The 12,876-nt window shown below is 41.8% G+C and overlaps 1 protein-coding gene across 6 annotated transcripts in view; it reads right to left on the bottom strand.

Annotated features, from left to right (window-relative positions):
• dmxl2 (Dmx-like 2) overlaps positions 1-12,876 on the bottom strand; it is a 54,929-nt gene that overhangs the window by 31,669 nt on the left and 10,384 nt on the right. For 3 of the 6 annotated variants that reach the window (XM_042492138.1, XM_042492165.1, XM_042492174.1), the window contains exons 2-19: positions 10,681-10,806; positions 10,355-10,426; positions 10,156-10,234; positions 9,799-9,943; positions 8,816-8,882; positions 8,520-8,692; positions 7,447-7,627; positions 7,158-7,338; positions 6,610-6,828; positions 6,245-6,516; positions 4,268-4,537; positions 3,824-4,053; positions 3,424-3,629; positions 2,187-2,308; positions 1,685-1,774; positions 1,447-1,555; positions 593-712; positions 210-437 (exon numbers count right to left, since the gene is read on the bottom strand). In XM_042492138.1, coding sequence (XP_042348072.1) covers positions 210-437; positions 593-712; positions 1,447-1,555; positions 1,685-1,774; positions 2,187-2,308; positions 3,424-3,629; positions 3,824-4,053; positions 4,268-4,537; positions 6,245-6,516; positions 6,610-6,828; positions 7,158-7,338; positions 7,447-7,627; positions 8,520-8,692; positions 8,816-8,882; positions 9,799-9,943; positions 10,156-10,234; positions 10,355-10,426; positions 10,681-10,806 — 2,890 coding nt within the window. The remainder of the gene's footprint in view (positions 1-209; positions 438-592; positions 713-1,446; positions 1,556-1,684; positions 1,775-2,186; positions 2,309-3,423; positions 3,630-3,823; positions 4,054-4,267; positions 4,538-6,244; positions 6,517-6,609; positions 6,829-7,157; positions 7,339-7,446; positions 7,628-8,519; positions 8,693-8,815; positions 8,883-9,798; positions 9,944-10,155; positions 10,235-10,354; positions 10,427-10,680; positions 10,807-12,876) is intronic. The other 3 variants (XM_042492146.1, XM_042492181.1, XM_042492156.1) reach the window with 2 other exon arrangements.

The following is a 12,876-nucleotide window of genomic DNA, read 5'->3' as shown; positions in this document are numbered from 1 at the left end:
ACCTGATTTCTTGGTTTCTATATAATGTATGCAGGTACTTCTTGGAATCTGCCTAATATGACAAGAAATAGGAGCACCTTTCAAATTTACAATTTTATTTTAATTTAAGACAATTTTGTGAGTCAGCATTAGCAAAAAAAGGATTTAACACATCTCTTTTACTTTGGCAACAACAACATGGTGTGAGTCATATGTGTGCCCATCCTAACCTGCAGAGGGGGTGGCCCTGGTAACCTCGACCCCATGGGGCAGGTCGAGCCGCTTGCTGTACACCAGCTTGGAGCTGAGGATGAGTTTGCTGGCTGATTGCAAGTTGGCTGTGGAGGCTGAGCGAGGCAGGGGTCTGATGGGTGAGGTCTCCGGAGATGAGTCGGCATTTGCAACTTGATTGGGAACCATCAGCTGGCTCTGGAAGCTAAAATCTGGACTCGGCTCATCTGAAGACAGAGACGCAGGAATATTAGAGCTGGCCTTCAGCTCAGGAGAGGAAGTTGGATGTGGATAAAACAGAGGTAAATTCATTCCTTCATGCTTAAAAATATGCGGAAAACATGTAATTCTACCACTTTATCTGTGTGTACCCTTCACTCACCAACACAGGCCTGCACAGACTTGAGGTGCAGGTGCCACATCTGCAGAACAGAGTTCCTGTTGAGATCCTTTTCTATCACAACCAGGAAGAACTTCTCCGAGAATGGGGCGGGTTGGTAATCTGGACACAGTAAAATCACATAATCTTCTTTTAGTGACAGCTGGATTTTACAGGGTTTGTACAGACAAGGGAACGTCAAATTTAAGGACTTTCAAGTACTTTTACAAGCATTCATTTTAATTTTCAAAGATTTTTTATTTTCAAAGATTTGCTTTACAGCTATCTGTTGCAAGAGAACTGCGCAAATTTCTAGATGGTAGAACTTAATATATATATTTAGGCATGTGATTGGCTAAGAACAAAAAGCAGGAAAATATACAGAAAGCAATATATGGCCTGAAACCAGCAAACTCAAAAAAATCACCAACACTCAGACAAATTATTCTTCTTATTTATTGTTAAATTATAGCTCAAAACATATGCTAACGTCTGACTCTACTCCAGTGTGAGTGTTATGCAGGCTAACAAAACAAGCTGGCAGCAACTATTTAGTGGCGTTTACCAGCCTGTTGGTGCACCAATCTCATACCGCTCACCGTACCGTAAATAGTCGGCTGTTCATTGCTTCCCAGTTCAAAAAATAAATAAATCTAAACTTCATTCTGTTATCCTGTCAATCATAATCAGGTACTTTTTCAAGACCATGTTGAAAAATGTCTGATTTTCAAGGTATTCTACAAACAGTACTTAAAAATTTTGAGTGTCAAATTTAAGTACCTACAGCACCTTATACAAACCCTGGTTTGAAAAGTATGAGGAAACAGATCTACACATAATCTGACAGTGTTCTTTACCTTCACCAGATGGAAAGGCCGGTGTGTAAGCTTCGGGTTCTTTCTGAGGCTTGTAACCTAGAATGAAGTCCTCTTGGAAGACGTGCAACAGCTGGGTGTTGGCGCCACACTAGATGCACATGGAAATAGCATCAAACAGGTGAGTATGTCCACTGACCAGAAGGTCTCAGGATCTCAAAGGCATGAGTTTCTGTCCATAACTCATAAGGTAAGTGTGACAAACAGAGCAGCTGCCAACCTGATTTGTAATGACGTCAAGCTCTATGATACATCCAGGTCTGGCAGTGGACTGCTGGCTGACAATGTTGAACACTTCGCCCACCAGTTTCTAAACAGAGACACACACGAAAATTGGTAAACCATCCATTTAGTGTACTGCATTAAAAACCATTAATGTGGTGAAGAAATATTGCATAATGATTTGTGAAGTATTGGGTAATGTAGGCTGGTGGTTGTTATGAGATGGAAATATTAGCTTTATGAAAAAAAAAGCTACAATCCAAATAAATGTGAGATCTGTGTTGCCTGTAGACAGAGTACTGTTTTGTGTTTTGGGTGATGGAAAGAAAAATGGATATTAAAAAAACTCACAGATGTTGCAAAGCTGACCTATAGCAAGAATTTGACATCTGTGACAAATGTGGTCAATTCCTGGTTCTTTGTGGCAAAAAACACTATTAACAGTGATAGTCACATCCCAGTGAGCAATAACATTATTTTTTTCATGTGTGTCCACTCACAGACGTTTCAGGGTCTGACAGCTCATCCAGGAGTTTTCTGGCATCCACCACAGCTTGATAGAGACGCAGGTTTTTACCATCTGATGCCACGAAGCAGGCGCTGGCACTGTTACAGTAAGTTCCTGTGGGACACAATACAAAGTTTATATGAATGTCCTGCAGGGCCAAAGAATGCATTTAGTGTACAATACAGAATTATTTTTTAAATATTTGGTAGTTTTTAAGATCATTATTTTTTTTTTTTTTTGCCTTTAGCCCTTTGAAACCTAGATAAATATCTTTTTCTTGTGCTGCGTTCAGACACCTTCTGCAAGTACTTGAAAATAAAGAAAGGGGTTTGATTTTTTTTTAGAAGACATGGGAACAAGGCAATGAGCAACTTGGCTAGAAATAACCTCTTTTTTTTCTTTTTTTTGAGAAAAAAATGTTGAGAAAACTATAGTCATTTTTTTATTTCAAATTTATGCTATAGAAAAAAAATACGTCATTTAATTTTATTTAATTTTTAGGTAATTTTCTAGTTTTTTCTTACTTCTCCTTTTCTTTTGGCTTATTTTTGGGTAATCTTCTTTCAATTTTTTTACTAATTTTTGTGATATTTCTTGTTAAGTTGCTCATTGTCTTCCTTAATGTTTTTGGAAGAAGTCAAGCTAGTTTGCTCAGGTTTCAAAGGGTTAATGATAGGATAGCTGCAAACAGACAAAAAAAGTGGGAGAGAGGGGGGAATTTGACACACAGCAAACGGAAGCATACTGATAAATTGAGCCATGTGCCTGTACCATTTTTAAAAAAAAAAAAAACATCTCACAACTTAAAAAGAATTACTGGAAAGATAAAGTTCTTTCCTCAGGCGGCAGAGAGCCAGGATGTAGAGAAACTAGATCAAGGTTGGATCTTTATTGGAATAAGTATTTTGCTTCTTTTATGGCACAGTCATGAAAATTATCCAACCAAGTGAGGAAGAAATCATTAACTTTTTAGTACGAATCTGACATGCATAGCACTGTGATATCCACCTATTGGCCTTAGCGCCAACATATACTATACAATCATTTGGCAGGTTTGTCTTTACAGCAAGCAAACATCCTATTGTTGTGTGATCAAAAGCAGAAGCTCAGATGATTCAGCAAAAGTCAAACTTCCCATTTACACTAAAGTTCTTGGTAATTATTCATTCATGCGAAGAATCACTGGGGTTAAAATTTACGTCCATATTAAAAATGCAGGTCGTGTTTACCAAGCACAGAGCTGGGTACGAGCGTAGGTAGCCAGGCAACATTGCTGAAGGCAGACGTGTGGAGAGAGTTGATACGGGCCAGTTCAGAGACCCCTCCAGTGCAGGACAGGGGCCCAATGTGGTCCACCCTCCACAAGATCAGCTCGCTGTAGATGGCATTGGGGTCATGGAAGGTCCTTGTGGCTGCATTACGAATCTGCTTCCTGCTAAGAGAAAAGTTATGCATAGTTAGAGGAACTCAGGTTTCATGCAGAGGACAATAAGACCAGCATTTATAAGTACTTGTCACAGAGTGCTGCAGTGAGCACCATCTATGGCATTTCTAACATATGCGCCTTTCCTCATCTCTTTCTTATTTACTTCCCTCCTGCTCTTTCTCTGCCTTCCCTCTGTGCCGTACCTGGGAAGTCCCTTTGGTATGGGAAAGGTAGGAGGCTGCTCTCCTTCCAAGCTGCCAGGGGCAGAGGGAGGCGTGAGCAGGGCGTTATGGTGAGAGGAGGTGAGCAGCAGCGGCAGCACTGTGTGGCAGGCTTGGTCGTTCAGATGGAAGCGGTGGCCGCAGTAGCGGAACTTGTGTGATACGGTGAGTACGTTGGAGAAGGCAGAGCGCTCAGCAAACGTCACTGCCCACTGCAGACAGAGGAAAACAAAAACATCAGCGAGGGCTAGGAAGGCTGGGTACACATAAACATACAATTACAATACTGTGAAATTTTAGAAAGGGTTAAAGGAATGCAATAACTTTTTGGAAATATTTTCATTAACAGTGGTCATTCATTAAAACACGTTGACCTTTGAAAAAAAAAATAAAAACGTGCATCCTAAGCGCTCAACTCTCTTTTACCTGGTTGAGAGATCCATCAACATGCTTGGAGACCATCATGACAGCGGGACTGATGCCGGGGCGAGGGCTTAGAGAGGCCGCCAGTGCGGGTGAACCAAGGCCGGCTGAGGCTGAAGCAGAGTGGGAGACACGCTGGACCATCCTCCCCTGCTCACCTCCACTGGCGCCCTCACCCTCAGTCAGAGTGCAGGCGTACATCAGGATGTTTTTACTCAGTGAGTTGGCATCGCCTGTAGGAAACGCCACTGGAATACGGGAGGAGAAGGACACCTGGTAGGAGAGATGAAGGGAAATAAAACCCATTAGTACCACAGGCACATGGTTTTACAGTCCTCCAGCCGTATAGAGACCTAATTAGCAATTTATACCAATGTGATGGCATGAGTAGCAACAACATTACAACACAATATTTGGTTTGTTACGTTATGCTCTCAGTTGTGGCGATATCCTGAGCCAATCCTACCACGGCAAATTCTGGTGTATTTAAAAGGAACACTTAACCCTCAAAATAACCAACTGTGTATCAAGTACTCCCACATTGTACCTAAAATCTGTGAAGAAAAACTTGTATTTCTCACATGGTTCCACTGTGAACAGGGAATCCAAAAAATGCGAAAATTCCTCATGAATTGGAGTCATCAGGGTCCATCTTTAACAACAGCAAAACTTTATCATAACATTCCTTTACAAACTCTCACGCAACTTATGCAGTAAAATCAAGTCGCATTTATCCAGTTGTATGCTAAATACTTCCCAAACACATGTATTTTGCAGTACAAACAGTCTGATGGATGGACAAGTAGTATGCCTGGGTATGCGAGTGCATTTGTACTTTGTTAAAACCAAGACAACTCTTGCAGTATAATCCAAGTCTCATTTATCCAGTCTTTTCATCAGTACTTCACAGATACATGCATATTCGCTAAAATATTCTAATATAAAACACTTACACCCTCAAGTAGTGCACCTTAAGTGTGCCTGGGCATGCGCGTGCGTCTGAGCTCAGCTAACGCACTCGCATGCCCAGGCACACTCATAAAGTCTCATAAATCCGACTTGGATTATACTGCAAAAATTATGCGACTTTTTTAAAGGACGTTTTGATATTATTCTGCAGATGTTAAATACGGACCCTGATTACTTCAATTCATGAAGAATGTTTGCCTTTTTTAGATTCTCCATTCATCATGGAGGCTTGCAAGAAAAACAAAGCTTTTTAAACAGATTTAAGGTGTTAAGTGCTGAGTAATCCCTTTAAATAATCAGTATCAGGTAAAATAAAGCTGATCAACTGCCAATCATTTCTTTACTGTTCTCTATTGCCTTTCTTCCTGCTCAGCCTGCTTGTGTTACTGCCTTGCTGTCCTTAAAGCCAGCTGGGCTCTACTCTGCAAGCATCTCGCTGCATATTTAAGTGAACATTGTGTGAATGTGAAAAATAATTTGAGCACACCAGTGAGCGACTAACTTAACACTAATGCTAGAATCTGCTATCTCTTCTTCTTTCTTAGGAGCAAAGAGCAAAACCTAAACACATCGTTTAGGGAGCAGCTTCTTTTTTTTAGTTAATTGGATTATTGTAGATTAGCTAAATTAAATATTAATATTAAACAATGTATTTCCAAATATAAAATAAATATTACTTAAGAAAGATTGAAAAATTTGGAGAAAAGAGTTTTATGAACCATGATGGGACAAAGTTTTAATGGCCAACATGCACAGAGGCGAGCAGTGTCTCTCAGTCAGAGAAAGAAAAAAGGATTATTAGGAGTCTTATGTAAGGCTGGAGGAGTGCTGAGTCACCTTACATTGGAGACAAAGTTTCACTCCATTTACACTGCTGACACTATGTGTGAGTGAATGAGCAAGTGATTCACTAGTGAATTTAAAGCAGGAGAGTTACTAATTTGGAAAAAAAAAAGTTTTTCACTTGCTTGTGGAAAGTTCCAGCAGGATGCAAATCAATTCCCGGCTCACCTGAACCTGTCTGAAGATGCCCTGGTTGAATTCGTCCAAGTACTTCACATGCCAAACCAGGAAAGATCCGTCGGTAGGATGGATGGTGAACAACATGTCTGGGCTCTTGTTCCACTCTGTGATCAGAGTCTCCATCCTCCGCTCCAGCAGCATGGAGGGCAAAGGCATGCTGGAGCTGGATCCCGGGGAGGATGCTTTGGTGCTTCCCTGCTCCCCTGGCTCACCCTCTTCACCCTGCTCCGAGGACGCTTTGTCAGACATCTCGTCCAGGTCTAGAATACAGAGAACACCATAATGTCATAAAGAGATTTTGCCTTGAGGCTAACCTGTGTTAAGGAATGTGTTGGCCTGGTTGCGAGTCATACCAAAGTCAAACTTCATAGGGGATCCTTCAGGGTCCAGGGGGTCATCAGTAGTCTGGTCCAGCTGCTGTTCAGAGAACTTACGGAGCTGCAGCATAAAGAGGTCCATGGAGGAAGTGAAGCTGAGGTCCTTGTTGTTGAGCCAGTGAACCACGAAGCCTCCACCACCGCTGCCATCGTCTGGATTGAACACTGCAGAGTCAGCCAGCACCGGTGGAATATCTGACAGAGGAAGAGGGAAGAGGAGGAGGAGGAAGAGATATATATAGATGAAAGTAGTGAAAAAGGAAAAAGCTAAATTAAATATTGCTTTTAAAATGAATCTTAAAATGATCAATTTAAGGGATGTCTGCAATTTAATAATCTGTGTTTAACACAGTGTTCAACATGAATATGAAATATTTTTTTCAATAATGTCACTATTACAGAGGAAGTCATTAAAGCCTGAACATTACAGAACACCTTATTAGGTCAATAGCACAACTATTTATGGATCTGTGGTGAAGAAATGGAAAAATGCTGCGGAGCCAGTTTCAACAAAGACAGCCTACCTGTGTTGGGGTTAATACTGGCTGAGATATGGAAGTGACACAGGGCGTTGGCATGATGAGCGATGTGGCGGTGAGTGTGTGTGTCCTGCGTGCCGAGTTGAGAGGGCAACAGCTCACTGTGTGCCACCAGAGCAGAGGACCGTCGCCGGCCCCGGCGCAGATGCTTCAGGTGGTGGATTGACTGATCAAGGAGATCACAGGTTATTTTAATCAAAAGTAGCACACATTATATATATATTTTCTTTAATGAATTATTTGTGGTTAGATCTCACTGAATAAGTAAGTGTACCTCCAAAGCATGCTGGATCTTGTCCTTATTGCCTGCCAAGCCTGGCAGGCTGGAGCTGAAGGATTGTGCGTTCTCAGAGATCTGTCCTCCGAGCAGGCTGTCTTCCGGTAGCAGGGTCTCCGACCACAACCTACACACACCATCCTCACAGGATGTCAGTAACACATTGCAAACCGAGCCCCTAGAAAAACACAGGAGAATGCAACTCAGTAACTTACTACTTTGAGGGAAAGGCTGAGGTGAAATACAAGGAGAGGCCGCAATAAATTGATGAAATCACTCGGTGGAACAGCCAAACAGAGAACTGCCTCTCACTGGCTGCTTCCACCACTGATTCCACATTCTCAATTTGCTGACCAGCCACAGATAAGTGCAACTAGTGCAAATTGTCCAAACACACAGCAGCTCAAAGTCAGCTACACAAACTCAACGACAGCCTCACACTTCGCAGACTGTGTCACTGTGTGACAGAGCTCTGAGGGAAGCTAATCAAAGTCAGTAACACCAGCAGTGTTTGGCATTCTGGAACAGTTCTTACAGGCGTGAAAATGTTTTTACAGCAACAAGCCTAATACACAAATTATGTGTACTTAATGTCATATGCCTACAGAGGACTGACTGCTTACTGACAGCAGGAACCACGAGTGAATCACAAAACTTTGCAGACCTGCATAATCTACACTTTGCGTAAACACAGCTTTTTCAGTGCTGCACATGAGAACATGTGCTACTGTAAACTTCTCATAAAAGTATGATGAGTATATTGTATGAGGCATTTCTTAACCATCCATGTTGCAACTTTGAACCCATGAAATGTACCCTAACAAATATAGAAATTCACAACAGACAAGATAAAAAACAATATTAGCATTGTATACAGTAAGGAATTTTATAAGCCTGTTCATTAACACAAAACTCAAAAGTGGAAATATCGCTTTTTTGAACCGTCATGCCGACATGCAGAACCGTTACGTCATGCTTTAGAAGACATAAAGCATGTACTAAAAGATGTAAAAAATTAAACATGTCACTGTGGCCAACCTGACCATGTGACTGTGTGTCCACTCTCTTACTTGGGCATGTACTTGCTTGTCTTCCTCCAGGACATACCGGTGACCGAGCGAGGATGGGCCAGGTAAACAAAGGAGAAGTGAACGGGAAGAGGTTTTTTATCGGAGGGATCTTGGACCACCACTGCAGAACGCCAGCCCGTGGTGGGATACCACACCTTAAGTAAACAGTCATCCTGCGTATGCAAACACATGCATGAACACACATTACATAAAAAACGCATATCATACAACTGCCATGCAGTTCAAACTGTTCCAACACTTGTTTTTTTTGCAGTGTGTTCACATCAGTCATGTACCTTTCCAACTGTTGCCACATACTCTCCATCAGGTGACCACTTGGCAATGTGAACAGATGAAGCCGTCCTGAGAGAAAGCATAAACAGTGGTGTCAGCTATATTCACTTCTCCATGAGAAACTCTCAAAAGGACAAACACAAGTGTTTCTCGAGTCAGCTGTGAGTAGCTTTGCATGATTACTTTATGCATGAGCTATTGCTGGAAATTTCAGCGCTCACGCTTCCCTGTTTTAGTGGCTGCCTTGGGCATGCACACGTCATCAGATGACAATTTCTAAAAAGGTATTCTGTGTCTGTTTGCACAGCTTAAAAGCCAAAGACTGAAAAGAGTGGCTTCCAACAGTGCATACAAACCTTTCATGTGTGGCTGAGTGCAGTTTGGATAATCAGTAACCGGCTATAAGATTTAATTAGTAAAAAATTGATGTCATTCTGCAGCCTTTAGGAGGAAAAATTAAAGTTAATATTTGTCTGCACAGGGCAGGGACTGACTTTTTACTGCTTGACAAAAAAGGAAGTAAAAACATCAGCTGATTGAAAAATACAAAAACATTTTGCTCCTTTTTTACTTTCATTTAGCTAAAGAGAAAAAAAAGTGCAGGCATAGAATGCTCCACATAAAAGATCTACTTCAATTTTCAGTCACAAAACTGGCAGTCAAATTTAGTAATTTCAGACATGAGCAATTACCTTACAATTACCCATGACAAACTCGAATAAAAAAAGCTTTTAGTGACTTCACATTTATAAGACGCACTCAGAAAGCAACTGTATTGGGGTATTTATAGATTTGCTTCATCAACGCAGCACTAAGAGACCTTTCCCTTTACAAGCAATTCTCTGTGTGACTGTACTTGGCTTTACACCAGATTATCTTTGGATCTTGATTTTGATCAATGTACATGTTTTTTTCCCTGTTGATCATGCCTGATGCTCTTACAGTACGTGCAAAAGCAAAACAAAAAAAAAACCAAAACACGTACTTGCACTGCCAGACACAGTTCCAGTCATTGAGGACAGGGTGGGGCTTGTCCTCAGTCAACTGCCCATCCTCCTCCTCTATCAGGGCATCTGTCAGCGGAGGAGCCCACAGCTGGAGCCGCTCCGTTGCTGCTAGGATACGGTTCCCTGTGGACACAAAGGCACTGTTACACACCTCTCATCCCACGTTGACTACTACAATACACAGAGCCTCATGCACACTGTGACTGTTACATAACGCACATTGTACATGTCGTTCCAGACAAACCACGGGGGGCTGTAACAGGAGCTGCGCGTAGTGTGGATTAATTTAGTCAGACAGTTGGCGAATCTGTTAAACACAGAAAGCATCGGCATACCTTGTGGGTCCCAGGCCAGGTTGTAGGTGATGGCGTCAAGGAAGAACTGTCCTGTCTTTTGCCACTGATAGTTAAGCTGCTGTTAGTGATAGGAGAGTGACACACCATGCGATGTTATTAGCAAGCAAGTGTGACTAAGCTCACTAGGTATTGATTTGAAACCACTATTTATGTCTTAAATACAGACATTCATGCTCACCTTGTGGCGTTTGTTTGGGTTGGTAGAAAGAGGTTCAAAGATGCAGACTGTGTTTCCGTAGGATGCAGCAATCTAAAAATAAAGAGCTGTGTTCATCATCACAACATTACTCACCCCATCAGTGCTTCAGCACAGCCATTCCCACAGGAGAGGGGAAGATGGGGAGCGGTGCAGGAGAGCAAGGAGGGGAGAGCATGGGCAATACAAGACGGGAGCAAACGCAGGGCTAAATGTTCTTCTTTTTGCTAAGCGTAATTGATAATGTCTTCTGGCTGCATGGAAAAACTGCGTGTGGGAGTGTGTCTCAGTGTGCAGTCAACACTTACCCTGCCAAGCTGGTGGGAGCACTCCACACAGCCCACCTGTATGTTTCCATTTTGAGCTCCCGGGATAATCTGCACACAGTCAAAGTCACTGGCCAAGATCACTACATCACAACCTGAACCATAGGCCTGGAAAAGAAATGGAAGAGGAACCAAATCAGATCAAGCCACCATAAACTAATGAAACAGTCAAATCGCTGAGACTTTAAAATTGTAAATATCACAGCAAAATGCATTAATGCTTTAAAAATGTAGTTGCTGAAAATGTCTCTATATTTAAACAGCACTAAATGCCATGTAGCGCTTCTAATAGCATTCCTCATGTGAATGAAAATCAGAGCCAAGGAGTCTCTAAAGCAGCTGTCAATCATGTTGATCACAGCTAGTGAATTTTGGTCAAACTGTCTAACAGCGCTGATCACATATGAATTTTTTGTTACGGCATTGTCTATTTCTCAGCTTAAATGTTTTCAGAAACATATTTTAGTGTACTGTTTAGCAGTAAAATGAGAGAGTTGGTCACTGAGCCCCTTTCTTATATTACCATAAAGGAGTAGTTTGGATCTTTCAACGTGGGTTTGTATGAAATACATAATCAGTGTCAGGGAAAAACAGAGAACTGAAGCCATTTTGTTGCTCTCTTCAAAGCCAGACTCTATCGCCAAAAAAAAGTAATTTAACACCACTGAACACAGGAGCTGCTGGTCTACTGCTGCATCAATCCGTTAGTTTGTTTGTGTTATTGTGCGGCTTTGGTGATCCTAAGGGTTGGTTTGGATTTACCAAAGTCACACAATAACATAAACAGCCTAACTGATCGAGGCAGTGGTAGAGCAGCAGCTCCTGTGTTCAGCCAGCTAAAATTACTCTTTTTGTTATTGGAGTCTTGCAGCTTTAATGAGAGCAGAGATGGGGAACTGAAGTTGTCAACCTTGCCGGAAAGGCCCGTCTGCGGCAAGGTATAGCAATGAAAATATTCTCAATAGAGTATACACTTAAACTGTTTATGAATATTTTAAGTGGGATTATTTTTTTCAGTGGCTTTAGCCACAGCAGTACATCGCTTAGTTTCCATGGCGGTACTTCTGCCATGCAGACATGCAGACCGACATCTTCTGTATGTCATACACAGACTACAGATAAAAACCTTATATAACTTCATATCAAAAGATCCAAACTATCCCTTTAATATTTCATATATTTTAAAGTTTTACAGCTACATCCAGTATGTTTACCACTTTGAGTTTTCATATAAATACATTTAAATTGAATAAATAATAGAACTATATATAAATGACTGAAAGCAGACCATCATAGCACTCACTGGCATTACCATGAATATTGCATTAGCAGGGAGATATTACAACAGGATTAGCGCTGCATGGCGGTTATCTTAAACCTCCACCACAGCATTTGCAGGTTGTAAAAACACATAACAGCAAAACTAACATAAGTTGCCGTTTCACAGATCCACTGCATTAAAAATAAAATGACAGCTCAGGCAATAAGTAGAAAAACAGCACATACTAATTACCCACGCTTGATGGGTAAACCTGTGTTTGGAATTTGGGCAGCAAGGTAATATGATACAGTGGTGTTTGCTGGCAGTTGGCAACCATGTGTGGAATGGCAGCAATGGCAGCAGCACCTGTGAGACAGGCAAGCCGGCCTCGAAGCAACAGTACAGTCAGGATGACGGCTTGTGTCTTTCATTATTCAGGAGAACAGGAGGAGCGGCTGGGAACCACTGGGTCACACAGCGGGACAACATTACAGCCAGTGGTGTAATATAAAGTGACAGCTGAGGATGAAGGTATCGTGAAGATTGTCAGATAGGATTATTCCTCACATACTATAACATTATATGTGAAACAGGTAGACAGAGATGTAAGGGAGGTGTGCTCTGTGCTTTACTATTACTGCGGCATTTGCTCCTGCACATTACAGCTGGAATTAAAAGCGGTCACCGTCACGCGCTGTCTAGGACTGCACTGTACTTCGGTCTAACACACACACACATGCCATACACAACACCCGCACACACAAACGATTATGTGTGAGTCCATTCTACTCTTTGTGGGAAGGTAATTTAGAGCTGGTAGGACCTTGAGCCGGGCTGGTACTGTAAGCATGAGTGTGTAACTGCCGGGAACAGGATGACCCGTCATCACTGCTTTGTCCTTTTGGTTTTGGCTTGTG

This window comes from Plectropomus leopardus, chromosome 1 (assembly GCF_008729295.1).
Source record: "Plectropomus leopardus isolate mb chromosome 1, YSFRI_Pleo_2.0, whole genome shotgun sequence".
Classification (NCBI taxonomy): domain Eukaryota; kingdom Metazoa; phylum Chordata; class Actinopteri; order Perciformes; family Serranidae; genus Plectropomus; species Plectropomus leopardus.
This window is presented reverse-complemented; position numbering and strand designations above follow the sequence as displayed.